We start from the raw sequence: 27,710 nt of genomic DNA, 5'->3' as shown, positions 1-27,710 counted from the left end.
AATTTGGAAAAAACTTTTTTTATTTTTAAATCAACATTAGGTGTTTTTTTTCCCTGGCCAGTCGTTGCGGAGTAAACATTAAAGTTTGGATGCTTGAGAGCACGACACCCAGCCTCCACCGGGTGCCTCGCTAGACATCTTTGCGCTGGAGGAACTAAACGACCGTGGTACAAAGAAGACAATAGAGTGACATATTTCAAATAAATGGTTCTCTTTATTCGTCATTGACTGTCAGACTAACAACGAAAAAGGGAAAGAAAAACAAAAACACCTGTATTCATGATTCTAAAAAAAAAATGAAGAGAAAAGAATGAAAAATAAAAACAAAAAGCAAAAACTATTTCACATCCATGATTGTGTTTTTCCAAATCATTGGTTTTTCAAAAAGGTAAATGGGGGAGAAAAGTAAAGTTGCTAGCGTCAAGAGACTCTGTATAGGTAAGGATCATTCTGCACGTAGCCACCTGTGTGCCCAAGTGGGGATTTATGTGCTGTTATTATTTCAGCGTGCAAGCTAACCCCACGACCCTTAACCCCACCCCCCCGCCCCCACACGCGCAAAATAAAACACGCACAAACCTCTCAAACGGGATATACAAAAGCTTGTGTTTAACATTAAACAGTGCAGGGCCTTGACATTAACAGTAAGGGCCCTCCCCCACCTACGCTCCCTCCCTCCCTCCCCCACCCACCCACCCACCCACGCTCCACCCCCCCCCCCCCCCTCACCCACCGGCGTCCAGGTGCGCATTAACATCACTGAGGGGTAGAACCCATTTCATCTACAAAGTGACAGGATAACAGAGCAAAGAGGACATGGGAAAGAGAAAAAGAAAAACAAAGAGAAAAAACAAAAAAAACAAAAACACATTTGCTCATATGCACAGTACAGCCGCATCTTAATTCATCCTCTCTCATTGCTCATACATACGCGCACACACACATACGCACGCACACCCACCCAACAGCCAAACAGTTAAAAATAGTTTCAGAGGAAAAAACAGGACAGGACCCTGGATACTGTTTGCGTTGTCGCTGTTTGGTGATGAGGGAGAAAATGTGTTGGGAGGTAGAGGCGAGAGTCGGGGGGGTGGGGAGGGGGTTGGTTGGTTTTAAGGGGAGCCAGACCCAAGCAGGTGCTATTTTTTGGCTTTGGGCCCCTTGGCTGAATTCCGTGGTGGGGTCACCGGTCTGCCCGCGCCGATCGGGCCTTGGCCAGCGTAAGAATACAACTTCTTATCGGCAGGCTTGAGGATCTGCAGGGAACAGCGGACGACAATGTTAAGAACCCCCAAAACACACCCGCTAGGGACGGAGCCGGCACAATATGGTGAACGGACTGCATTTATAGAGGGCTTTGCTCACCAGTGGCTACTCAAGCGCCGTACAATACTTATAATATTCACTCGTACATGCACACATTCGCACACCGACGATGGCGGTGTCAGCCACGTAAGGCGACAATCAGCACGTCGGGAGCGGTTAGAGCGAGGCGTCTCGCTCAGGGACACCTCGACACTCGGTTAGGAGGAGCCGGGGATCGAACGAGGAACCCTCCGGTTACCGGCCAAACCGCTTTCCCTCCTGAGCCACATGCCTCCCCCCCGATATATCCTCCGTTAACATGTCCATTACCAACTATGTGGTAACATAGAGCCAGACTAATCCACAGCAGCCTGTGCTAACAGCTCCAAGGAAACAGAGTGCTATGACGCCGTACCTGGAAGGAGCACATGAGAGTCTCGTCCACGCTCATCATGGCACCGGCGTTGTCGAACTCCCCGCAGTAGTTGGGGGCTGAGAACAGCGTGACGAGTTGCCTCTTGGCAAAGAACTCGTAGCCGTCTTCTACCACCTGGGAGGGGGGCAGGGTTCAGCACAACGTTAGCATCACAAAGGGAAACACGACACGTTGGTGAGGCATTCTGAGCGATTTAAGGTATAATGCAAGGTTTATAACGAGGGCTGAACGATTAATCGAATTCAAATCGAAATGGCCATGGAATGGAACTCGGTACGCTAATCGCAAGGGCTGCGCTAAAAAAAATAAAAATAGTGCTTGGTTACCGTTACTGACTGGAAATCAGTACGATTAATTTATTTAAATTTTCCAATGTTGGTTTGGTCATACTAAGGAATGATTTTTTTGTTGTTGTGAATAATACACAACATAAGGAACTTGATAAATTATAAAAATCGCACATTAAATCGCAATATTGGTCAAGATAATCGCAATTATGTTATTTCCCCAAATCGTTCAGCCCTATTAATAACCAGGGTTTCTGTAGGTTCAAGATTTATTTCATATTTTTAAGTCACATTTAAAGATCATTGTGATGCAATTTAAGACCTTCACATCCGTATCGCTGATAAAGCATGAAGGATATGCAGCAAATTCCGAGTGTGTATAACTTGCAAAGTAAACGAAATGCAGTTTGCATTTATGGAAATTGGTTCCGTGATGGTTTGTTTTGTAGCTCTATTACAGCGTAATGAATACAAATTTCCCCCTAAAACCCATTTAAGCTGAAGTTAATGCAACAGTGTTTCAAGAAACATTAACTCCAAAATCCAACACACTTTTAAGACCCATCTAAATTTAAATTGCATTATTTAAGACGTCTGACATTCCAAATGCCTGATTATTGAATTTCAGGACTTTCTAAAGAAAGGACCCCTGTTTAACAGCTAGAACCAGACGAGCTGAGATGACAGCTGCATACCTGATGTGCCCTGCATATAAGGTCCATGTCGTGCTTGTGCAAAAATTTGGCCACCACGTCGGCGCCGAACGTGAAGGAGACGCCGCGGTCGTTCTCGCCCCAGCCCAGGACGTCTTTGTCGGGGTCGGCCCACAGCAGGTCGCACAGCAGGCCCTGATCCGGCACGTCCGTGGGCCGCATTACTCTGCGCACCTGCTCCATGGACTGGAGGTCGGGGGACAGACCTGCGGACAATGAGGGGGGGGGGGGGCGGAGACCACGGTCAATAACCACAAGCAGCGCGGGCATTTCATGCATCGCCCAAGAATCCTCGATCCAGCTACAGGGTGATATAATGCCGCCAGGTGAGAGTGTGAATAGCCGTTACAATCTGCCTTGTCCCTTTGCCCTAGTGACATCGCCAGTGGGCGTGTCCACCCAGACTTATGCAGGATAGATCAGTCCACCAGCCTACCCCAGTGGACTGTAGCAAATGTTTGTCCTCTATCAGTCATACATCTAGGTGGACACTCCCACTTATGTCACTCGGGCACAGGGCAGGGCAGACTTTCGACAGCTTATAATGACTAATCACACCTGGAGGCATAATATCACCTCATTAAGGCCGATGAGGCAGATTAGGAATGACGATTACCTCCGTGGCAGCAGAAGATCTTCTCGTCTACGATGGCAGCCACGGGTAAACAGTTAAAGCAGTCTGTGAAGGTCTTCCACAGCTTGATGTTATATCGTCGCTTGCCTGAGAACAGAAAAGAAGGGGACGGAAATAAGCAACAGAATGAAGGGGGGGGGGGGGGGGGGTCTATGAGAGGCTAGCCGCGGTGTTGACCCCTGATACTCACACTCGTCGTAGAAGCCGTAGATACGGTTGATGGAGGCGCACTCGTGGTTCCCGCGCAGCAGGAAGAAGTTCTCGGGGTACTTGACCTTGTAGGCCAGCAGCAGGCAGATGGTCTCCAGGGACTGCTTGCCTCGGTCCACGTAGTCGCCCAGGAACAGGTAGTTGCTCTCGGGCGGGAAGCCTCCGTATTCAAACAACCGAAGCAGGTCGTAGTATTGGCCATGGACGTCGCCTGCGGGGGGCGGCAGAGGGTTAGCTCTTCAGTTGCCACAGCTGCGGGCAAACAGAACGTACAACGGGGGGGGGGGGGGGGGGGCGGAAGTGGCTCAGGAGGTAGAGCGGGTTGGCTGGTAACCCGAGGGACGCTAGTTCGATCCCTGGCTGCTGCTAGCGGAGTGTCGAGGCGTCCCTGAGCGCATGGCACCTCAAGGACAGCCCTAACTGCTCCGCACGAGCTGGCTGGCACCCTGCATTGTTGGCTCTGCCGTCGTTGTGTGAATGACAAGTCGACACACACAACAACGGTGCATGTCGCTTTGGGTCAAAGCACCGGCAAAATCCCCTAAAATGTAAATGTGATACGCAACATCCTACTAACCACTGGAACTAGGGCTTTGACTCCGAACTTCGTCATTCGAATATAAGTCGAATATAAAAAATTAAATCAAAATTCTAACGAATATTGGGGAGTCATTAATATTCAAACCCGTTATGGGCCAGCCAAGAGGGAGAGACGTCGGAGAACCCGACGCAGACTATTCATAATATTGTAATGACCACGGAAGAGGCGGTGAGTGAAGTATTGATTAGACAGCGATTTATTAGAAACCTAATAAACCGTTGGAACGCGCAAGACCGGTAACCATAGCAACGCGGTAGACAAACCTCGCAAAGCCCAATCCAGGTCTTATTGAAGGCATTTAATGGTCAAATCGAAATGGCGAACGGGCTGCGCTAAAAAAAAAAAATAGTGCTGTTTTACCATTACTGACTGGAAATCAGTAAGATTCATTTATTTTAATTTTACAATTCAATAGTTTAATAAAATAAGTTTATAAATAAATATTTGAATATTAATAAAAAAAAAAAAAAGAACTTCGAACATGATTTTTGGGCAAAAGTCAAAGCCCTAACTGGAACCCTGCCGTGCCCCAGGGGGCAGCGGTCAGCTGTCAGCGGTGTGTGGGGTAAACGTGTGTGCGGTGTGTGGGGTAAACGTGTGTCACCGGGGCCTGTCGTTCATGAGGACTCACCGCAGATCTTGAGTGGCGCTTCCAGTTCCAGCAGGATGGGTTGGCTGAGGAAGATTTCACGAGACTTGAGGCAAAGCCCTCGGATCTCGTTCTCCGTCAGCTGGACATTCTTTCCTGGACGAGAGCCCTTGACTGGAGCAGTGGAAAGGGAGGGAGGGAGGGAGAGGGAGGGAGAACGCAGGAAGCAGAAGTGAGCAATGGAAACAGTCCACACGCGAGCATCTGTAGAGGACACAAAGTATTGTGCCAACATACGCATTGAATGGCTTTGTTAATACCCACAACATCAGAAAATATTTTGACAATAAGGGCCATGGTTGTGGCGTTGGATAAATGCTACAGACACTTCAAACCCATCACACACACACACACACGTCAACAACTCGTGGTGAGCCAATATATAAAATGGTCGATAGCACAGTAGCCATCAAACGACAGGTTTCCTGGTTGAGAGCAGGGCCAAGATCAGCCTGCGATAGCAGAGCTGCACCCAGGAGTAAGACAAACGTCAATGTTCTGCAAGCATGTTCTGATCACCACCCCCCCCCAACTGATGACGTTATCGCAGCACAGGGATTGCAAAGGTGCACGCAATTCGCCACAGTCAGCAGGAAAAAGAGGCTTGCTTCAGAGTTCAAAGGCTGGTGTTCAGGGTTGAATTGTGCAACGTCTGACGTTCGAGAAGACATCTTCATAACCTATGCAGTCAGGTGAGCATCTCAGGCTCTCAGCACCTCGCTCAGCTATGGTCTCGTCAGTGAACGTCACATTCTGCTCCGCCTTGTTTTCGTACCGAAACCTATCGCAACTCAAGATAAAAAAAAAACAACCCAAACTTGTTAAAAAGGAATCTTGAACCTAAACATGAACCGAGAGATTAGATCACTGCAGCCGGAGACACTAGTTCTACAGCTGCATGTAGAAGTTCCGCCTTCTGGTCGGAGTGTGGTCTGCACTACAGATTTAGACGGGGAGTGTACGATGGCCGGGTCTGTGACCGTTTACACGACTCAACTTAAGACTGACAACACGTCTTGCGAAGAATTTTAATTAGAGTAGGGGGGTGTGTCTAGAAAGCTATCCCCGGTATGGCACTATTTCAACTTCAAGTTAAATCCTTTAAGCCTGGGGGTGGTTATGTTTACGATACAACGACACTACTACTTTTCTCGATATTTCTTATTGATCCAGTTGGACTGGTAGTATGATTTTACTTTCTCTGGATTTGAACAAAACCTGTTATGTGCCAATTTCAAAGAGGACCCAAATATCAATGCATTTGGAAATAACATCAATATGAGGACCATGTCATCAATTCAACAACAGTTCAATAGGCCTTATAGATATGCATCGATTGATTTACTTAATAATTAGGCATCACTGGGTACAAATTATGGAACTCCTTTGATGAAGAGCAACAAAAATATCAGAATCCAGAATTAGGAAGCGAAGTCCTCCCAAGTGAGAACGAGGTATCAATACTGCAGCGCTGCTCGCCTCTATAAACCTGGATTACTCCTGGCTAAGCCCCAGCAGAGCTTACTCCAAAGTTAGCCCTGTGAGGCCGGTGGGCAGCCGTGAGCTCAGAGCCGGACGGGGGACCGCCTAACAAAAGGGCTTTCTGCTGCGCTGATCATGGGGTAGAAAGGAAAAGGTTGGATCGGCACAAAGCAGAACGGTGGGGGGGAGAGAGAGAGAGAGCCAGGATCAACGGTTAGTTTAGTCAAGCCTGGCCCTGAGCTCAGCCATGATGTCATGGTTCCTCCGGTGTACTTTCAGGAACACGGCCCCTGCCACCGGAACCGTTTAGGTCTAATGCACGCGTAATCCAATTGAAGGAAGTCCCACATCCCCAATGCATTTGATTGGTTTGGTCATCAAACATGCATGCGGGCAGGTGGGTATAACCCAGGCAGGACCCTAAAGGCGTGCATCAACCTCACAGACTACTACCTTTATGAACGAATGAAAACACGTCTAATTAACTGAAAAAGGGAAATGATTATGGTCAGATGTAAAGGGAGAATTTGAGGAAGGGAAAAAAGGTCAGTCCTGTTACGCAAGAGGATATAAATACTGCCATTATCTGCCCTGTTTGTTTTCCACTGTGCCGCGCCGACAACCTTATCACGGACTCAGTGAAACAAGCTGTGTACAAAACACAGACGCTGCTGCTGCTCCTCCACCACCACCACCACCCAGAAGGCACATTCTTAGCTTTCATAATGCCACTAAGTTCCACGAGACTCTGCGTGGAGAAAACACACTCGGGCTTGGTGGTTAACACTTAAACAAGGAATCCAAGCCGAGTGCATTAGCATCACAGCCCAAGTTGAAACGTTTTTTCTTCTTATAAAAAAATAAAAAGTATGATTTAAGGGGTACAATTTAAGTGGAATTTGTCGTTAGAAATGCCGAAGCTGTTCATGAGTAATGGCTCTGTGAGATGGTACTTTCTGGTTGATTGTGCAGTTGCACACCATACTTAACAGTTTATACCTGTCTTTACGGTTAAAACTGATGACAGTGCACTCAATCTATATTAGTCCATTACATTTACATTCTCTGCACCTTACTGCACTTGTGCTTAATCGCCAACTGCATTTCCTCGTCTCTGTACTTAAACTCTGCACAATGACAATGAGGTTGAATTGAATCAGACCATTTTCAAATCAGACCAAACCCGACTCATTTCTGACCAATCCGTGCTTCTCTTGCAGTCCAGATTCGTTTGGAGAATCCAGCTTGCCAATCAATCAATAGGGATGCTAGAAATACCAAAAGATTATCATTGAATACATGGTTCCACATTTCAATCATTTTCAACCTGCCATTTGACTGCTTTAAAGATAGCATGAGGAATTTCTAAACGGAGGTTTTCACTTTGCAGCCATTGAAACCCAACACATCCAGATAAACTGCATATACCGCCAGTCCACCACAGCAGAGCAAAGCTTCTATACATCTCACTTCCACTTCTGACGTCAGGACGTTCCTGGAAGGCTGCCATTATTGTAAAGCTTTTCGAATGCGGAGGGGAAGTTAGTCTAGAGAACACGGCCTGGACCTTTTTTAAAACACGCCGTCTGCAACAACGAATGATTGCACAACAGGCGAAGGCGTTGGACTATTGGAGGATATATCCTGCTCCCAAACATTCCCAAAATACCCAACATAACCTGTATGATGATTGATTACAATAATTGTTATCGTTTATGACTTGCTTAACAAGAACTTGTATGTTTTCACCCCTAATCTTGACCCCCGCGAGGGCGTGAAGTGACTGCTCCTGAAGGAAGGGGCCACGTATGAATGGAGGAGAAAATATTTTTTGGGGTTGTTAATTTCTAAATATTGCTCTCTTCTGATAACTTTCTCTATTACTCACATTTCAACTACAGCCGATTTAAAAATGACTAAATTAAACATGCTATTTTACAGATCATTCCTAAATGCACCCGTTAAAGAAATGGAAAAATTAACAGGTGCATTAGTTGACACAATGAAATGTCATGTTCAGGAGTGATGGTTCACAGCCTGCAGTACCACAGACAAAGAGCAGTGGTTCTGAACCCGGCTGGGCCGCGGGGGCATTCGGGATGAGTCACGGACTGAGTGGGTCAGGGACATCTTAGAAAAGAAGGTTGATCGCAAGGATGAGGCAGCGAGAGTGCGGTAGCCTACAAACCAACGTCATCACGCACAGCAGCTAGCTGGTACCGCTATGGTCCATGGAGACGAACATTCAGCCCTACTTGAATAAGCACAGGCCAAACCTTAATCTTTAATGAATTCGGTTTTGGTAGCCCATGAATGAACTAAGGCTTCGATGGCTTACTATTTCATTGAGTTTAGCCCGAATTGTTGCATTTTCTCACTCACTCCCTTTTGTTGAATTCATGACTGCATTGACATTTATTGCAATAGGTGTTGAGAATAAACATTGAAAATGGATTATGACCTAAGGACTCAAGAGTGTGGGTTGTGAGGCCGGACCAGTCGATAACCGCAGCCATAGAGCATCCACATCTAGTGCACCATTTCTGCAGCGCACCGCTTCCGTTAGATGCAGGTCACCGTTGGCGGAAAATGTCTTTCTGCAGCGGCCCTACATGCTCGGTTTAAATATAAACCAAAGCTCGACTCATTTCCACACTGCAAGTGCACTGAAAGCACGCCTCTGGTGGAGAATGGGACAGCTGTGTTGCCCAGGAGCAGTGGCTCCAGATGAGCCTGAATTATATATACAGACTATAATGGCGGAGGTCATGCTCTCTGCGGTCACATACTCGACGCTCCCCCACTGAACTTTTAAAACCGTTGAGCGGGGATTTGAACCTGACCGACATCACGAAGGCTTGTGGTTAGACTATCGGAATCAACATCAGGCTGCACTGAACACTACGTATCTAGAATCCCTGGCAAGCATCTGCAGACATGAGGACTCTAGTGAAACACCACATTAAGGCACGTAATGCCCATCGCAATGAATCTACAGTGGGAATTACTGAAGACGGGTCTCGGTTTCTGAAGAGCATTTGTGTCCCGGCACACTCCTTCAAAGGGCTGAATTAACGGCTGGAAGAAGTCTAGTCTGCAATGTTTACAATGAAAACACATTAAGCAAAATTACCTTCAAATTCATTACAAAACTGGCTGGCAAAACGTTCCAGATCAAAGTAAAGCGTGCACAAACATCGATTTATATTTTGTATAGTCTAGTGATGGCCAACCATGATGATCATAGCTCTTGATAACAAAACCAAGCCTACTTTAAAAGCGCATTGTTTGTAATAAAAACACTGCAGGGACCTTGCTAGTGTTAGCACGAGAACATAGGGCAACTCCAAACCAGAGATAATATTTATATTCCAAAAGTCAGATTTTTTTATGCACGTGGAACATTAACCAATATTCAAGTGTGCAGGAATGCTTACTTTTCTCAACAGAAAACGTTGCTGATAGGTTTAGTGGCTTTGGACCAATATGCTCTTGGGGTTGTCACAAGATTATCATAACCTTTACACAAAGCACAGTGCAAAAGCCCTTGGTGAGCATTCGGCAAAAAGCATCAGTGCTTTACAAAAATACATTTCATTTTCTATAAAAGGCCCTTATAACAACAAAATCCACAACTGGACTGAAAATTTAATAAAAAACTGAGTGTGTTTGTCAAACAACAAACTTATTCTCCATGCCACTTAAATGCCCCCCACCATTTCAGTGCCGAGATTCCCAGTAGCCAAAATTGTGCTTTAACCCCAGACGTTCATAGTAGTGTCCTGATCAAACTACATCAGATGGTCTCCCACTAGGACTGATCCAGCTCCAGTTCACCCTTCGACGGACCAGTACAACCTATGGTCCCTGGCAATGGGAGAAATCCCATCGAGCACGCACCAGAAAGCCTCGCAGGCACCGGTCGATGTCACCATCAGATGCTAACAAATGCATTTTGGCACCAACACCCAAAAGTACAATCGCCCCCGCCAGAGAAGGCACACTCCCGGGTCAAGGAACCCGCGGAACCCGCTTACCTTCCAGGAGACGCTGAATGATGGAGTCGATGTTTAATTTGTCCGGCTCCGCCATTTTCTTTATTTTCTGACGTTCTCGGGCAGCTAAGTCCTCGGCTTCGTACTTCACCTTCAAACACGACCAAACACACCACCAAAAAATATTTTTAACCACAGTTCGTGTTTTAGGATCTGGTTTTAGTGCGCTAGCACCGAGCTAGCCCGTCGAACCCTGGGCGAACGGCGTCCGCCGACCACAGTAATCAATGAGCTTTGGCGTTAGCTTAGCGTAGCTAGCTTCCAACCGGGCAGTGCTAAGCTAACCTAGCTAGTTAGCTAGCTGATAGAATATGTTCTGGAGGTTGGAGGGGGACGGAATATTTACCAGTTCGCGGTTCCGACCGGATAACACTTCTTCCCGGGAATTGCCTTTTGTAAAATGTATCCGGCGATGGTGACTCTGGCCCCCTTCTCCTTCGCAGTGCAGGCCCCCTTTATCTTCCCCGACCGCGGAACTTAAAAAGGGCCGTGTTTTTCACACTCTCGGAGGAGGCTAGGACGTAGTGATGTCTTTAAATCTGCTCGGTCCCGATTGGTCCGGCGTGGGGTTTAGCACTTGAAATGGTCTCATCTGATTGGACAAACGCAGCATCCGTCATCCCGTTTAAGCGCCTCCTCGACCATTCAAAATGGCATCTGTGGGGAAAGGCCTCAGAGGGCGACATCAAGTGGTCATAGATGGAATTGCAGTTAAAAATGTTTGACACGGATGAGTGGTTATCCTCCGCTCGAGTGGTACATGCCTTTGACGCACTCTAGAAAGACAAAGACTCATGGTAAAACGATGCAATTAGTATCATTAGTCATCCTGAAACCGATATTTGAAACATTGGCCTACTCTACAAGTTCTGGTTGAGTTGTATTGAGATCATCACAATACAACTCAACCAAAACTTGTAGTGTAGGCCAATATTTCAAATTGGCCTACAACGAGATGGAACTTTGATGAGAATTGAAGTCATCATAGTAGGAACAATTTTGAACTTCACAAACATTCACATAAAATACCAATTCAACTAATTATATGATATTTATATAACAATATGTACTACCAAAGTACTCCTCTGCAATGTATTTATTTTTTCCAAACTTTGTCTAGCATATAAAAAAAAAAAAAAGCATCAGTCTGGGCGCGGTTGTGCTTGTGTGTGTGTGTGTGTGTGTGTGTGTGTGTGTGTGTGTGTGTGTGTGTGTGTGTGTGTGTGTGTGTGTGTGTGTGTGTGTGTGTGTGTGTGTGTGTGTGTGTGTGCGCGTGAGTGCGTGCGTGTGTGTGTGTATTGTCTGTGCATGCATGTTTGTGTCTGTGTGTGATTGTGTCTGAGTGCATGTCTGAGAGTGTGTTATTGTGTGTCTGTGTGTGTTGCATGTGAGGGAGGTTAACTGGTGTGAGACATCCACAACTCAATTGTGTCCCAACCTACATCTTATTTCTCCATCTTTTTCCGTGGCCTTGCCCGAATCCCTTTAATCTAGGACCTCTTCACTAGCCTAGCCCGCCCTGGTTCTCTCAACCCAGTATCCCTACGCACACAGGCTCAGTCACGTGTCCATTGGGCGGCCGTCAGAACAGGTGGAAAAACAGGGACGACATTCCTGATGATTCACCGGCTGTTTGTGTTGTTTACTGTCTACTCAATGGTGAATTCCATCATCGCAAGAACCACCTGCAGCCATGGTTTCCAAACAACCTGCAACACTGGCCGGAGGTTGTTTGGAGAATATGTGATAAGATGGATATCCAAGCTCACCTGGATCAGATAATACGTCATCATGTTAATATATTTAACAGTTCATGCATTTTTTTTTACATTGTATTGTTAAAATTTAAATGGGTTTCGTTCCAAGACAGATGGCAGCCATGATTACCACGTATAGGAAGCTATTCCTTACATTCTGAGGGGGACCAAAAAGCAAGGGAGAGAGACGAAAAGGACAGGTTCAGTCTTGTAGGGCTTCTCTCCTGCATCTCTTCCCTCTCCATCTCTAACCCCACCTACAGCGCATTCCTCTATAAGAACCTAGACCCCGCGCCACAGCCCACTATTCACAGCCCGACCCTCCAGCGCCTTCATAAAGAAGATTAGATTCAGCTTTTCAAACTAACATATCGCCAGTTTCATTATCTTTCTTTTCTATTGAGGCAAAAGAGCTTCAATTAAAAGGTAAGATAAATATTTTAAATTGAAGAGAGAATTGGTGTAGTGCTATTTATTTATTAACTCTACTTATTTAAAGTGGTCAAAAGTAACCATTATAAAATGCAAATGGGCATCTAAAACTAGGGTACATAAATGAACCATTACTTAACATTAGTTAAGGCAGAAATAAGCATGTACTAACAGTTACTAACAATAAACCAATGGTCTACTAATCCTTTACTAATTCATGTATGTTCATGTATATTCATGGCGTTCATGATAAGGTAATGGTGTTCATGAAAACTAAGGTAGTTATTTTATACTTTTTTTAAAGGGTTGGGGTTATGTTTTTGTATTGTAGTCAATGTTTTTTTTTCTCACCCCTATGCTAATAATAATATAATAATTTTTATTACTGCATTAACTAAGAATTATTTGTGGATAATTAACCTACCCTTAAGTTACGAGCCGCCTGATATCGATTCAAATTCAGTGTACGGACTAAATAAATTGCAATGTCTCGGTTATACTATTGTTCATCTTGTGTTCCTTCACCTTTATGAGTGATTATTTAAGCTTGATTATTTTTAGCTGCAAACCCGCCCAAAATTCACCTGGTCCCTTCTACTCCGAGACTCCCTAAATCTTCGTCCTTTTAGTCCAGGAGATATTATTATGAATCAAATGAATAGGCGAACAATCGCATAAAAAAAATAAAAAAGTGGAACATCGAACTTTTCAAAACAACAATTGAGAAAAAGGTTCCTTGAGGCATGTAGCTCTGGGTATGCGAATAAAGGTCTTCGGAAAAGTATAAACAAGCCAATCCCATCACTGCTCAGGTTACTGGGCAGGTGTGGCCTGCCCAGTGGTGGAGGGGCCCGGCCCCTTCACCAACACACAAGCCTGTCCGGACTTGTGTGTCTGGGTGGAAATGTTATATATTTAGCTCCGAGCTACGTTATTCGTGTAGAGGCCTGTGCCAGTGTGCGCTCCAATCCTCCGACATTATACAAGAGTGTAAACGCCCGCTAAGCCTGCAACTGTGACTCACCGTGGACATATTGCAAAGAAGTGACGGGACATTCATTGAGATTTAATATCCCCCCACCCCCCAATCTCCCCCTGGTGTTTCACAGTGGAAGCCACAGTGCCTGCTGGCTTCACAGCACTTCAATGCACATCAAATGTCTCTACCGTTAAAAGAAGACCAGACCGATGTACGAGGATGCAGTGAATGAGTGTACCTTCTCTGCTTCCAGGATGGGCTCCTCCGGAGTGCAGATCGTGTGCGTGTCTCTCGGGATCCTGGGACTGGTCGGGGCCATCGTGTGCTGCGCCATCCCGAGATGGAAGGTCACGGCCTTCACCGGGCAGACCATCGTCATAGCGCAGGTGAGCAGGAGTAGACGGACGGAAGGCTTCTGTTATCGTTGTGTACTTGAATCGTATCACATCGGTCGTTCATTTGCATCGACTTCGTTTTGATTTCTTGCCTGTTTTCATCAATCCAGGTCTGTGTCCAATTCCTTGAATGCTATTTTAAAATGTTCCATTAAAATGCAAAAGTCTAGGATATTGCTTCCATCCAATGGAGCACCTACATACAACTTTAAACAATAATAACATGCTGGTTTGGACAACAAAGACAGAAAGCGATCCATGTTCTTGACTCTCTCTCTCTCTCTCTCTCTCTCTCTCTCTCTCTCTCTCTCTCTCTCTCTCTCTCTCTCTCTCTCTCTCTCTCTCTCTCCCTCTCTCTCTCTCCCTCTCTCTCTCCCTCCCTCCAGAGCGTCGAGGAGGGCCTCTGGATGAACTGCGTGGTGCAGAGCACCGGCCAGCAGCAGTGCAAGAAGTACGACTCGCTGCTGATGCTGTCCGCAGACCTGCAGGCGGCCCGCGGCATGGTGATCATCAGCTGCATGCTCTGCTCCCTCTGCCTGCTCATGCTCTTCGCCGGCGCCGACTTCACCACCTGCGTGGAGAGCGAGAGCGCCAAAGCCAAGATCTCCCTGGTGGCAGGCATCGGGCTCATCCTGGGCGGCCTCCTGGTGATGATCCCGGTCAGCTGGTCCGCCCACAACACCGTGCGCGACTTCAACGACCCCTTAGTGGTCGCCAGTCGGAAGAGGGAGCTGGGCGCGTGCATCTTCGTGGGGTGGGCGGCCGGCGGCCTGCTCGTCCTGGCCGGGGGTCTGCTGTGCTGCTTCAGCAAGGTGAAGTCGGGGGGCTCCCCGGGAGCGGCCAAGTACTACAGCAACGGCGGCGCCTCCGCTCCCAACAAGAACTATGTCTGAGGCGGAGGACGGAGCGAGGCGAGGAGGAACACGACGGCTGACAGTTGTTTTTGATAGAGGGGGGGAAAGGAAAACTGTAAATACCAGCAGATAAATGCGTACCTTTTATTATGTATTTTGGTGTTTTACTTTGGTGTTAGGTACAGGGTTTTTAGTTGGGTTACAGGCAGATTATTTCTTTGCGTACAAATGTCACCTGGAACAGGTGTGGAGTTTCTCAAAAGCATTTAAGCGGTCACCACTTACCAATCGCCAAATTGTGAATTTGTTTATTGTGTGCTGTCGTATCCATACCTCTTTCATACCACCGCTGTATTTAGTTATCTATATGTCTTAAATGTAATAAAGGAAGATTGTGTATATTTCCTTATTGCTTGTATTTTTTGAAGGTTACTATTTGGTTTTTGTTTCGGTTTGACATTTTGTGTATTTGTGGGTCCAGATAACTCCAAAAGTTATGCAATTTGGTGGGCTCATGGGCTGAGGAACACAATTATTATCATACTAATATACAAAAGAAGGTACCATGGGTGGTCATGTTGAAATAACTTTCAATGATTGTCGTTGAGGCTTGAAATGGGAGTTGAGTAATAGTTTCTGAGTAATAAACGAACCTGTGAGTAATAAACAACCTCTGAGTAATAAACAGACCTCTATTGAGAGCATTTTCTCGTTGTTTTATGATTTCTTTAAGAACAGGTCCAGACGATCAAGTAGAATTTTGAAAACCAAACATTTTATTTCAAACTATGGAATGCATATAGTTTGTTCTAAAAAACATATTTCAAGAATGTTTTTAATTTGCCACCTGAAGTTATGTATCATAGCTTGTCATACAACCCTTGTCTAAGCAAATCACTACCACAATGTTTTGAATTTTAAAAAACATAAAATTGTGTATTCACTTGATAACAATAACATTAAAATATGATACTTTGAAAACAAGGTAATCTGAATTTATTATTACTGGCTTTCAATATAGCAGTGATATCCTTCCATTAACCCTTTGTTTTCCCTAAGATCTCCAATGAAGCCAGTTCAAACTCAGTCGACTGTTCTGTCAGTGGTCACGTCTCTCTCTCTCTCTCTCTCTCTCTCTCTCTCTCTCTCTCTCTCTCTCTCTCTCTCTCTCTCTCTCTCTCTCTCTCTCTCTCTTCATTCTCTCAGGGCGTGGCACTACTGCTGCTGGAGCTGGAGATCATTCACCGTCTTGGTCAGCGCCTCCAAAGCCTCTTTCAACTGCTTCACTTCGTTCCGTAAGCTTTCAATCTCCTGGGAAGTTCAGAGAGAGGTAGACGGACGGACAGACATGTGTCAGACGTACAGTATGTAAAGTCAGACCCTGGAGATAGTGCTATCTCTGGTGAATCACTGGTTTCGCACGGATGTGGCTGATTGACTGATAGCCTGTTAGCAGGAAATATTGCTTTTTTACTAAATTATTGCTGAAGCAAATATTTACATTTACATTTAGGGCATTTAGCAGACGCTTTTATCCAAAGCGACTTACAAGAAGTACATTTGTTAGAAGAATGAGAAACAACAATATTCCTCTCTCGGTAAAGTAAGGATGTTCATAGAACCAAGTGCCAAGCACTAACAATTGCTAGGTTAAACCATAGTACTTATAGCGCTATGACGGTAAGGATGATAGTACTGATAGTACATTAAAACTATCGTAGAATAATGTGCAAAGGTTTTCCTCACCCCTCCTCTGTTTCCCTGGTCTCCGGCGCAGACGGTCGTGCTCTTCAGGAGAGTCTTGTTCACTTTGAACTCCTTGGTTTTGGTCGGGGTGGCAATGCCGTCTTTCAGGGAGATCATTATGGGCTGGCCGTCTTTGCCGTCAAACCAATCGTCTGCCTCCACCGACGGCTCTGGACCAATCGTGTTAGGGTACAGGTCCTCCTGGAAGAGGTCAGACTGAAAGACAGAGACATGTTTAGCCCACATGGAATGCAAACAGAACACCTGGTGGAGGTGTATCGTTGTCATGGTAACATCAATGTTCAGGGGATGCTTCCTACCTTGCGGGGCACGGTCATGACAACTGGTTCACACTTCCTGTCGTGGAGCTTATAGAATCTGAAAAAGTCATGCATACAAGTTATTCATGATTTTATCTATGAATGAAATCATGGTTAGGGTCGAACAGCGCACTGTTTTTGTCTTTCTAAAGGTGCTGTCGGTACAATTTACGAGCTGTGAGTTCTTTAAAATTCTCTGTGAGAATATTTGGTGGGAGTTTACTGAGAGCTGCCAGTATATAGGTATTCAATCTTAGATTTGTAGATTGCTCCTGGCTCATATCTGACCAATCATTGCATCGCAATCCTGATTGGCTCATGGAATCCATTCCGCTAGTCAATCACAATTGTGCCAACGCAACAGTTCAATGTAGGAGGGAGATAGGGAGGGAGGCAACGTGGTTTCGAATTGTTTCTGGTCTCTCTTGCTCTTTTCTACCGTCTCGATTTCAACACTCAAATCGAACCTGCTGCAGCTTTAATACATTCGGGGCCATAGCTACCTTGCTATTTCACATTTGTTGACCTCCAGGCCTCTCTTGGGCATGTAGCCCATGCCCTTCTGGCTCTCCTTGCCGCTGTACATGGAGAGGTAGTGGATGAACGGCGCCTCGTCGGTGATCTCGAAGTAGCGGATACTGGTGTCCCCCTGTGGTGAAAGGAAAGGGACCCAATCGGGTCACATGTCTGGTAAGAAGGTGGGCATCGGTTTGTCAGTCGGTCTTTATGATGGTGTACATCTATGCACACACATATACGCACGCACGCACGCATGCTCGCACGCACGCACACAAACACACACACAGGTTCATAGATGGATCCACACAGGACAGAGTATATTTAAGGGGCTGAAACAGAGCCGTACCTTGCCACACAGGAAGACGATGCCGGTGTCTGGGTCGAAGAACGGCAGCAGGACGCCGCTGCTGGTGTCCAGCTCCTGAAGTGTGAGGGGCTCCCCGAAATGGTTCTGTCCAGAGGAAGGAGAGCCGTCACACACATGGCTGTTTGGATCCAGAACCGTAGCTACCCCAACGCATTCAGAGTTTGGTTCACGCAGGACAATCAACGTTTGGTCATTTTCCCTATAAAGGATGTTCGTTGTTGTTTTTTTTTTCAAACTGCAGATTTCAAAGTATCTTAGTGATAAACATGTACTGGAAAAATAATCATGTACGTGTCACAAGACAGTAATTCAATCAGTTTCCTTTAACGGCAGCCTTCTCCAACAGTTAGACAGCGGCTTAGCTCAGGAGGTAGAGCAGTTGTCTTGTAACCGGTTGCTGGTTCGATCCCCAGCTCCTCCTAGCTGAGTGTTGATGTGTCCCTGAGCAAGACACATAACCCTAACTGCTCCTGACGAGCTGGCTGTCGCCTTTCATGGTCGACTCCGCCGTGTGTTTTAACCGATGTAAGTCGCTTTGGATAAAAGCGTCTGCTAAATGCCCTAATTGTAATATACATATTTATGTAATTATATTTATATATTAACAGTGTCCCTCTTGAGGCCCGACCTCTTTTGAGGTCTCTTTTGAGGCCCGTGTGCGCCCTGACTCACCGGGTCCCAGAGGGCCACCTGCCTCTCGCTCATGCGGCTGAAGCCCGTGCTGAGGATCTTGTTGTCGGACACGAACAGGGCCCTGACGGGCCGGGAGCCCTCGTGGGGCTTCTCCTTCTCCTGAGGGAGGAGGGGGGGGGGAAAGGAGACGGGTTCAGATCCACGGTAACATCACGCACCATCTTACATACTAAGTTCACTCTCCCTACTGCAAGATGGTCACTCGTTCTTGGGTTCTGTGTGTGTGTGTGTGTGTGTGTGTGTGTGTGTGTGTGTGTGTGTGTGTGTGTGTGTGCGTGTCTGTGTGTGTGTGTGTGTGTGTGTGTGTGATGGACTGTGTTCGTGTGCGTGCGTGCGTGCGTGCGTGCGTGCGTGCGTGCGTGCGTGCGTGCGTGCGTGCGTGCGTGCGTGCGTGCGTGCGTCTGTGCGTGCGTCTGTGCGTTTCGTTCATCATCAGTTTGCCGCGAGTCATTCGAGAAAGCCATGCCGCGTTTGGCGAACCAGAGGAGCTAGCGCGGCGCCCCACCGTGATCACGGTGCCCTTGCGGGGGTCCAGGACACGCAGGGTCTTGTCCTTGCAGGCGGTCAGGATCTGGGAGCCGTCTCGGTTCCAGCAGGCGCTGTAGATGAGGTCGGTGTGGACGGTGTCCATCCGCACCATCTCCTGTCCGCGGGCCACGTTCCACAGGATCAGTACGTTGTCGCAGCCTGCAGGGGGCAGTGAGGAGCGGCCCAGGGCGGTGAGACGATAACGAGGTAGTCCGAGGTCGTCGAAATAGTTTGGAAGTAGGTGTGTAGAGTGTGTGTGTGTGGGTAGAATGTGTTTGTGTGCGTCTGTGTGTCAATGTGTATCTGTGCGTGTGTGTGTGTGTGTGTGTGTGTGTGTGTGTGTGTGTGTGTGTGTGTGTGTGTGTGTGTGTGTGTGTGTGTGTGTGTGTGTGTGTGTGTGTGTGTGTGCATGCATGCACCTGCGTGTTCCCGTGTGTGGGTGTGCACTTTATGAATGAGCATTGAACCCCTGGGTACCTGCGGTCATGAGCACGTTGTGGGCGGTGGGGTGCCAACTCAGGATGCCCACCCTCTTAGAGTGGCCCTCCAGCTTCACCACCGGTTCGCTCAGGGGCGAGGTCAGACCTCCCTCTGGGATCTCCCAGATCTAGGGAGGAAAACCGGGCCAGGAGGTCAGCATCTACGTGTCGTAATACGCATTGACGTGTGTAAAAATCACGCACGTCCAAGTGTGTTGCATTCAGTCACATCCAAGTGTGAATGAGTGAATAATATTCATGTGTATACGAATCAATCACAGCCAAGTTAGTTTGAATCACTCACATCCAAGTGTTATTGAATCACATCCAGGTGTTATTGAATCACATCCAAGTGTTATTGAATCACATCCAGGTGTGATTTAAACACATTCAGGTGTGATTGAATCAGTTCAAGTGTGATTGAATCACATCCAGGTCTGATTGAATCAGATCCAAGTGTGATTGAATCACATCCAAGTGTGATCTAATCACATCCAAGTGTTTTGATCACATCCAAGTGTGATTGAATCACATCCAAGTGTTTTTGAATCCCATCCAAGTGTTATTGAATCACATCCAGGTGTGATTGAATCAGATCCAGGTCTGATTGAATCAGATCCAAGTGTGATTGAATCACTCACAACCCAGTGTGTTAGTGAGTGAATGAATCCTACTGAGAACAGTGAGGCCGGTTGACTTCTCCTTACCATCACACTGCAGTCCTCGGACCCGCTGGCTATGATGTTGTCGTTGTGGGGGCAGAACTCGATGTCCAGAACGGGACCAGTGTGGCCGCACACCGTGGGGTAGGACATGTCAATACGTCCCGTCTGGAGAGAGAGAGAGAGAGAGAGAGAGAGAGAGAGAGAGAGAGAGAGAGAGAGAGAGAGAGGAGAGAGAGATGGGAGAGAGATGGGAGGGAGAGAGAGAGAGAGAGAGAGAGAGAGAGAGAGAGAGAGAGAGAGAGAGAGAGAGAGAGAGAGAGAGAGAGAGAGAGAGAGAGAGAGAGAGAGAGAGAGAGAGATGGGAGAGAGGGAGAGAGAGAGAGATGGGAGAGAGAGAGAGAGAGAGAGGAGAGAGAGAGAGAGGAGAGAGAGAGAGAGAGAGAGAGAGAGAGAGAGAGAGAGAGGGAGAGGGAACAGTGATTTAATATAGTTTCGTCAGGAAGTTTTATCTTGTCATCAGTGTGGCAGGAATTGGTTTTGATCATTAATCAAGTCAAATCTGATAGAATCACAGGGTGATCCTTTATCCTTAATCTATAAGCCTAAATAAAACAAAAAAAATAATAATTTGTTCCATTTCTCACACTTAAAAACCCAGAAATGTCTCTGAGGACACAAGAGGTTCATGATTCGCTGTCGGGCGGGTGGAACGTGAGACGTGCAAAAACTCGTTCTTCCACCTTCTGCGTCGAAATAAGGCGTTGAACTCGCATCTCCGCTGTCGCGCAGCCACCGTGCAGAGAGTCGCAGGGAGCTGGCCACATCCTGCCCTGCGATCTGCACTGCAGCGCTCCCTATATGGAGACATCTCGAAGAGCCGCAGCCAGCCGAGTGTGACGACTCAGAAAACGGTGCAAAAGCTTCTCCTTTTTTGTGCTATTGGGCAGAATTCACTTCCGAAGCGTGACTTGGCCACAACTGATACGCAAAGGATAATGCTTCAGAAATAAATGCTATGCATAATGTAAAAAGTGGCAGGGATTAGTGAGATTTAAAATGTATGCTTTAGTTTGCACGTCCTCATGTGAATGTGCTGGCGCCCGTCGGTGTGTGCGTGGGCGTTTGTGTGCTTGGGCGTGTCATTTAACACACTATAACCCAACACTTTGTCTTTGTTTGGCGCTGTTGAACTCTGCTCCCTCCTATTGGCTCTGTCGAACCCCGCTCCCTCCTATTGGCTCACCTTGCTCAGGGGCAGCACGATGAAGGACCCTCCACCACTGGCGTCCACGATCATGGCCACGAACTTGGGGTTGACGGTGCAGAAGTTGCTGTCCCACGTCATCTGGGAGATGCGGATGTCATCGTAGCACTGGTCGGCCTTCAGGCCCTGGCCGAAGACATGGCGGAACTTACTGGACCTCACCACCTTCCGGGACATGGTGACCTGTAGCGTGGGATGGAGGTTGGGTCGGGGGTTAGAGAGAGGCACACGAGGGGGGGGGACGACGACGACTGGTGACAACAGTGGGGGTTGGCCTAGCTCAGAAGGTTGCTAGTCTGATCCCCAGCTCCACCTAGCTGGGTGCCGAGGTGTCCCTGAGCTAGAGACCTCACCCTTACTGCTCCTGACGAGCTGGCTGTCGCCCCCTGAACGGTTGTCTCTGTCACTGTGTCACTGTGTGTATCAACCATTGTAAGTCGCTTTGGATAAAAGCGTCTGCTAAATGACCTAAATGTAATTGTAACACCAATATAGAGAGGAGATTGAGTGGAAGAGCAAAATGTAGTATCTAATGCTGTTAGATGGTGGGTAAGTAGGACTGTGGATGTAACGTGTGTGGGCGCCATGTTCCTTGTTTTAACGTTAACAAAGAGTGCAGAAAGCTGTCAGTGGGTGGCTTAGCAACAAGGCACTTGCTTCCCGGTTTGTTATCTCGGCGGGCGGGCTATTTCATCACGAAAGCTGCAGGAAATAGAAAGAAGCCAGAGAAAAGAGGAAGAGAAGGCTTTCGAAAAACGACTTCCCCTCGTCTGTCTAAGACCGCCGTCCTCCTCCACCTCCCTTCTCTCGGTCGGTCGACCGCTTGTGTTTTAAACAATCTGTACACTCTGCAAACTGTACAATTGATGCAAAATAAAGCATCAAATACACCTGAAGAATAAGAAAGTAAACCGACTTGTGCTGCATCAAGCCCTGCCTTCTCCCTGCTCTTATTCATCACCCGCATCACTGTCTTCTGACCGAGGCACGGCTTGCTCGTCAAACCTCACTCCAACCGAACAGCTATTCACCTCAGCCTACAGTTCCTACACTTAGTATCTAGTCACAAAGGCCTCTGTCCCTTGCATCCCAAACACTGTGTCACTGCAGCGCTCAGGTCTTGAACACGCTTCTGGAGGGAGCTGTGTGTCGGCCCGGAGCCGTGGAACCACGGCGTGAGAAAGAGCACCCTGAAACACTTCGCTCACATCCGTCTTGACTCATCCCCTGGCCGCTTGTTGTCCTCGTGAAGGCAATTGCAAACGGCACACGCACACACAGAGGAAATGCCTCTGTTGTAATATCACATCCTCTGCAGCCTTGCAGCCTAATCAGTATTAATACGAAGAGCAACGCGGAAAAGATCCAGTTTACAGACCCAGTTTACCCACAGACCTGGTTTCAACAGGTTTTTGCAAACCCACCTTATTAAACTTTCCCTGCATTAAGTAACTGTGGAGGAATAAATACAAAATCGACTGGAGGTTTTTGCTTTGCCTCCATGTGTGTATCTCACTTCCTCATAGACACCGCCTCACCCAGCTCAGACAGACAGAGCAGCTCTCTGCCTGCATCACAAGACTCCTTCAGCTGGCCTGCTACTTATGTAATAATCCTTTATAGAGTGAGGCATGATTGTATCAGAGACCGTTATGCCTCTGCCACTGATCAATCAGTCCCCATCTCTCACACGCAATTCTTTGTAAGTGTTTTTTCAGCTGACCCTGAAGGACTTACCTGCAACACAGGAATGGAATTTAATTTAAACAGAGGCGAAAGACTTTAAGGTCCAACAACACCAATGCTTCAATTTTTACGACTCATCATTTTATATTGCACAGCCTACTATTTACACCACAATCCTAGAACAAAGAGTATGCGGAAGGCCTGTACGGACCAACCCGATTACAGGTGTGGTTTGAGAAGCAGGTGAGTGAGTGTGAGGGGCAGGGTCAAGGGTCATGGTGCCGCGTCCATGCATCAGGGTGAGGTTGAGGGTGAGGTCGTGTGAGAGGGCGAGCGAGCGGGCCTACCTGAGCGTTGGTGTGAGTCGGTCGGCGTTGAGAGGTGTAGAAGCGGAGCACCGGGCTTACAGAATGAGAAGTGGAAGGCGTCGGAGTTCAGCACATCTCGCTGGCAGATGGAGGAAGTGGAGAGTTGAAGGGAGCGAGGTGAAAAGGGGGAGGGGACCGATTTTAAATGCAACCCACCGCCGGGGTTGACAGAGAAACGCTGAAGTGAAACCCACAGGAAGATGTGAAATACTTCCTGAGATAAGAGCCCTACTACGAGAAGAACTTTCAGAGACGAAACAGGCCCCCTGATGTCACAGCCGGCCCGTGGTTTAACATCCACTTCTCCAAAGTGGCTTTGAGTTACCCTGCTGAATTGAGCCTTTATGATATTGAGATATCAAAACCTGAGCCCTTGGACCATCCACCCACATTTTTTATTGCAACATTAGGACGACAGAGTCCAACATTTGAGGAAGTTCATGTAAGGGTTACGTCACACACATACCAGCAGATAAGAGCATGTGCCTTCAATATGCTTGGATCACAAGCGATCTGGTCCTAGATCAGTTGTTCAGTGGGTTGCAATCTGCAGCCTCACCACTAGATGACACTATATCCTACACTCTGCACATTTAAAGTGATCTCGGCCCAGGCTTATTATCATTACTACGGTTATGAGCAGGAATTCAGCAAATCTTAACAAAGATTAGATCGCGACTGTAAGGCAGCAATGCAATGTTCATTGTCATCACTATCACACTGCAAATAACACCAGGAATCTGCTGCCTCTCAACCACACACACACACACACACACACACACACACACACACACACACACACACACACACACACACACACACACACACACACACACACACACACACACACACACACACACACACACTTAAACCACTGCAATTAAACAAACATGGACCAATAAAGGAGATCTTTAGTCAGGTTTTAAAAATATAGACTTCCGTTTATTGCACAATCGCTGCTGGAGACTTTTAGGAGAATTAGGAGCTGTCTGTTACACAACGGGCAAACATGAAGAAGGAGGGGACCCGGGAATAGTATGTCTTTGTGGGTGTGTGTGTGAGTGTGTTTGTGTGTGACCATGCACACACACATACACACACACACACACACACACACACACACACACAAACACAGTGGGAAATGAGGCGTACTGGAGATGCAATCTCTATCCCATCAGCATAGAAGGAAAAAAATCGAATCATTTATGTCATACCATCTGTATACATTGCTTCAGGACTTTTCTCACAGAGAAATGTTACCTCCCCCCTCCTCCTCCTCCTCCCACACACACTTTAAAAACACGATGAATGGCAAATTAGTCACTTGTGCGCCTCCAAACCCTTTACTACATGTCGTTGTCATCACTCGGCCAATACAAGCCATTCCCGTATGCCCCTCGATAAAGAGACGACAGGTCTCTGGCAATACACGACGCGGCCGTTAGATGACGCCAAAGTCCCACATGAAAGTACACGTTCATGAAGCAAAGTCAGGGCCGACGCGAGGTGAGACAGACAGCCCCCAGAAAGCTCTCTTCACCCTACAGGAATGGGACTAGGCTTGTTGTCTGTACAGGTCGGACCAGGAACAACATCAGTGCCACAATCCCCCACAGTTACAGTAATAATAATCGTTGATATACAATATGTTAATCACGTTATAAATATTGATTAACAGACTATCCGGCAGCTGTTCAATTAAAAAATCTATTTTGTTAGCAATGTAGTCAAACATCATGTCATTTCTATATCTATATAGATATAGATATATATATATCATTGAACATACACGGACAGAGACCAATTTACTGGCCATTAGCTCCTCTTCTGGAAAAAAAACAGGCCTTCGGCACAACTACAACACAAATAATCCCCCTCGTTCACACGGCCCGAACTCTGCGTCAAACAAAAATAAATGATGAAAACAATAAGAACAACAGAGCAGTTTGAAGCAGACCATGGATGTCCCCCAAAGCGCACCCAGACAGCCACCATGTGAACCCTTTAGTCCATAATGGACTAGACTAGTCCATAATGGACAGACGGGTCAGACGGGTCAGACGGGTCAGACGGGACAGACGGGACAGACGGGACCCCCCCCCCCCCCCCAAAAAAAAGATCTAGTACAGCTACTGTTATGGCACCCTGAGAATGGGAGACCCAAGATGTAGAGATTAAGCTGTACAACCGCCCCCCCCCCCCCCCCCCCATTTACACACACACACATCCTCCACTCCCCACCACCACCACCACCACCACCAAGGCCCACCACTCTATACCCCCCCCTCCCCCCCACCCCCCATAAACCGGCAACACCCATCGTACAAACACACAGGTCTACTTTATTTACATCTGAAAAAATGCATAGATATCCCTTTGCAGTCGAAGGGTACGCACAAGGGCCCGCCGAGGGGTAACCGTTCTCATGGTTACCCTGCCTGGTAGTGACACCCACACATGGTTGGATTAGTTAGTCAGACAGGGGTCACTCAGAATCCTCAGACGCACATGAGAGCAGGTGTGCGTTCTCAGGCGTATTGTTCCCCTCGCCGTACTGCGTCAAAGAAAATAGGACGTATTGTCTTGGATTATAGTTTACGCTGGATGTGTATCCTCTACATACATCGGGTTACAATTCAATATACAGACTTTAAATGCGGTTTAGTATGTTACCTTTCACTTCTTTGACCTAAAGCCCTTTGGAATACCGTGAATGTGTAACTAATCTATGACTAATGGTGATCGATTATCAACAAACGGTGATCGCTGGGCCAGTGGGACCCAGTGGTTCCCGTGCACACTGATCTCCGCTTGCAAAGCGAAACTTACTAATAATTAATGCGTGTGCGTGTGTGCGGGCGGGTGTTTCTGTGGGCGAGTGTGTGCTTGTGAGATACCATTCTCAGGCCCTTTCTCACGTAGAGAGTGGGTCTGGGAGAGGACATGACACATCACCACACGGTGTCAGGGTGTTGGAGGTGTCAAACCTTGGTGCAAACGTTGCTGAGAAATGCTCAACAACAACAACAAAAAAGAAAAGGTGACCACAAACACATATGACAGTAGCCTAACAGTGCCCGCACTCGTAGCAGTGCCTCGGTATAGCAGGACTGGACAGAGCAAACCATTTCATTAGTGAGCCATCGCGCCTCAAAACACAGAATCGATCCGGAAAAACAACGCAAATCAGGGGTGGGGGATGGTGGGGGGAGTGTAGGGGTTCACTCATGTCTGCTTAAAAAGGGGTGAAACAAAACACTAAGTGTGTTTAAGGACAGCCTCAGCAAAACGCGTTTGGTTCCTTGTTGAAAAGCAGTCCAGCTCATTCTGGACTGTTTGAACTGACGCTAGCCTCCAGTCATGGACAGGTCGGCTGCCCTCCCCTCCATCCCCCCGGGGCAAAACGTGGAGAAACTAATCCCCTGCAACGGAGGATGGTGCAAAAAATGGCATCTTGAGGATAGGGCCTCAAGGGGCTAAATAAACCGGGCCAAGTGTCATCATTTACAAATAAAACATGATACAGCTTCATCTAATGTGTATGGCAAATGATATAGCTTCATCTATTGCGGATGGCAAAAAAAAACACACATAGTTAAAAACAAACACTGAACCATCATAATCCTCATTCACTTTCATCAATTATTAAATAACAATTATTAAATAAATCTTTACAATGAATGTAATAGTGTGGTCTACATCAGACGGTAGACGGAGCCAGTTTTAGCAGCGCTGCTGGAATTGTAATTGTGCCCCGGCCTGACCCGAGTTCTAAGTTTGACTCGCTCAACATCTTCCTACAGAACCTGTATTTCCACCCCAGGCAAACCCAGCCCTCAAAAGACCACACACCATTGTTGCCATTGGCCGTTGAAAGTCTAGTAGAACTGTATAACCAACCATTGATAAAAAGAAGAAATTGTATTGATTAAAAATTAAAGAAATGAGTTACCTCTTTTTAATCTTTTTAATAAAATGTGTGAATGTTTTAGGTCGGCGCTGGGCACTCACTACCCTGTGAGACTGTCGCCATTAATGAGCTTTATAGCCGAATGCCAATGCCTAATTCATGTTCTGGTTGTTCTGGGATGATTCATATGTTTCCTTTTCTTTTTCCAATGCCAAAGAATGATGGATTGAGTATTTGTGTTTGCTGGCCAAACTGGCCACACCAGATATTGTATTGTGCTGTCAAAAGAAAACATTGAAAGGAAGAATGCCGTCTAGTTTCCCTGCCGCGCCTGTGATGGCACCTGGGGCGCTGGCACCAAGGTTGGTCTGGTTTG

The 27,710-nt window shown here is 46.9% G+C and overlaps 4 protein-coding genes across 4 annotated transcripts in view; 2 read left to right on the top strand and 2 right to left on the bottom strand.

Moving 5' to 3' along the window:
* The window catches only part of LOC132471572 (myosin regulatory light chain 2, skeletal muscle), a 261,626-nt gene that overhangs the window by 126,021 nt on the left and 107,895 nt on the right, over positions 1–27,710 (top strand). The gene's annotated exons all lie outside the window — the stretch shown is intronic.
* ppp1caa (protein phosphatase 1, catalytic subunit, alpha isozyme a) lies at positions 195–10,912 on the bottom strand. Its single transcript, XM_060070507.1, has 8 exons — positions 10,719–10,912; positions 10,355–10,463; positions 4,818–4,949; positions 3,566–3,796; positions 3,358–3,462; positions 2,724–2,947; positions 1,721–1,855; positions 195–1,256 (listed from the first exon to the last, which is right to left on the bottom strand). The coding sequence occupies exons 2-8, from the start codon at positions 10,407–10,409 to the stop codon at positions 1,140–1,142; spliced, it is 999 nt and encodes a 332-aa protein (XP_059926490.1). The 5' UTR covers positions 10,410–10,463; positions 10,719–10,912; the 3' UTR covers positions 195–1,139.
* On the top strand, positions 12,402–15,490 carry cldni (claudin i). Its single transcript, XM_060070702.1, has 3 exons — positions 12,402–12,555; positions 13,794–13,926; positions 14,322–15,490. The coding sequence occupies exons 2-3, from the start codon at positions 13,795–13,797 to the stop codon at positions 14,826–14,828; spliced, it is 639 nt and encodes a 212-aa protein (XP_059926685.1). The 5' UTR covers positions 12,402–12,555; position 13,794; the 3' UTR covers positions 14,829–15,490.
* Positions 15,548–23,787, bottom strand: coro1a (coronin, actin binding protein, 1A). Its single transcript, XM_060070335.1, has 12 exons — positions 23,636–23,787; positions 23,404–23,499; positions 21,350–21,553; positions 20,149–20,271; positions 19,440–19,569; positions 18,940–19,121; positions 18,414–18,533; positions 17,721–17,825; positions 17,359–17,504; positions 16,856–16,913; positions 16,536–16,751; positions 15,548–16,100 (listed from the first exon to the last, which is right to left on the bottom strand). The coding sequence occupies exons 3-12, from the start codon at positions 21,545–21,547 to the stop codon at positions 16,005–16,007; spliced, it is 1,374 nt and encodes a 457-aa protein (XP_059926318.1). The 5' UTR covers positions 21,548–21,553; positions 23,404–23,499; positions 23,636–23,787; the 3' UTR covers positions 15,548–16,004.

Source organism: Gadus macrocephalus, chromosome 2, assembly GCF_031168955.1.
Source record: "Gadus macrocephalus chromosome 2, ASM3116895v1".
In the NCBI taxonomy this organism is placed as follows: Eukaryota; Metazoa; Chordata; class Actinopteri; order Gadiformes; family Gadidae; genus Gadus; species Gadus macrocephalus.
The sequence above is the reverse complement of the archived record's forward strand: the minus strand, read 5'-3'. Positions and strand labels throughout refer to the sequence as shown.

Excerpts from the sequence above, each read along its gene's own strand:
- ppp1caa (XM_060070507.1), bottom strand. The coding sequence starts at position 10,409 with ATGGCGGAGCCGGACAAATTAAACATCGACTCCATCATTCAGCGTCTC. Across the intron at positions 3,797-4,817 it reads AGCGCCACTCAAGATCTGCG|GCGACGTCCATGGCCAATAC; the intron begins GTGAGTCCTCAT and ends CGCCCCCCGCAG. Across the intron at positions 1,257-1,720 it reads CTCTCATGTGCTCCTTCCAG|ATCCTCAAGCCTGCCGATAA; the intron begins GTACGGCGTCAT and ends TGTTCCCTGCAG.
- coro1a (XM_060070335.1), bottom strand. The coding sequence starts at position 21,547 with ATGTCCCGGAAGGTGGTGAGGTCCAGTAAGTTCCGCCATGTCTTCGGC. Across the intron at positions 19,570-20,148 it reads CCGAGGACTGCAGTGTGATG|ATCTGGGAGATCCCAGAGGG; the intron begins GTAAGGAGAAGT and ends TTTCCTCCCTAG. Across the intron at positions 16,914-17,358 it reads AACAAATGTGAAATAGCAAG|ATTCTATAAGCTCCACGACA; the intron begins GTAGCTATGGCC and ends TGACTTTTTCAG.
- cldni (XM_060070702.1), top strand. The coding sequence starts at position 13,795 with ATGGGCTCCTCCGGAGTGCAGATCGTGTGCGTGTCTCTCGGGATCCTG. Across the intron at positions 13,927-14,321 it reads AGACCATCGTCATAGCGCAG|AGCGTCGAGGAGGGCCTCTG; the intron begins GTGAGCAGGAGT and ends CCCTCCCTCCAG.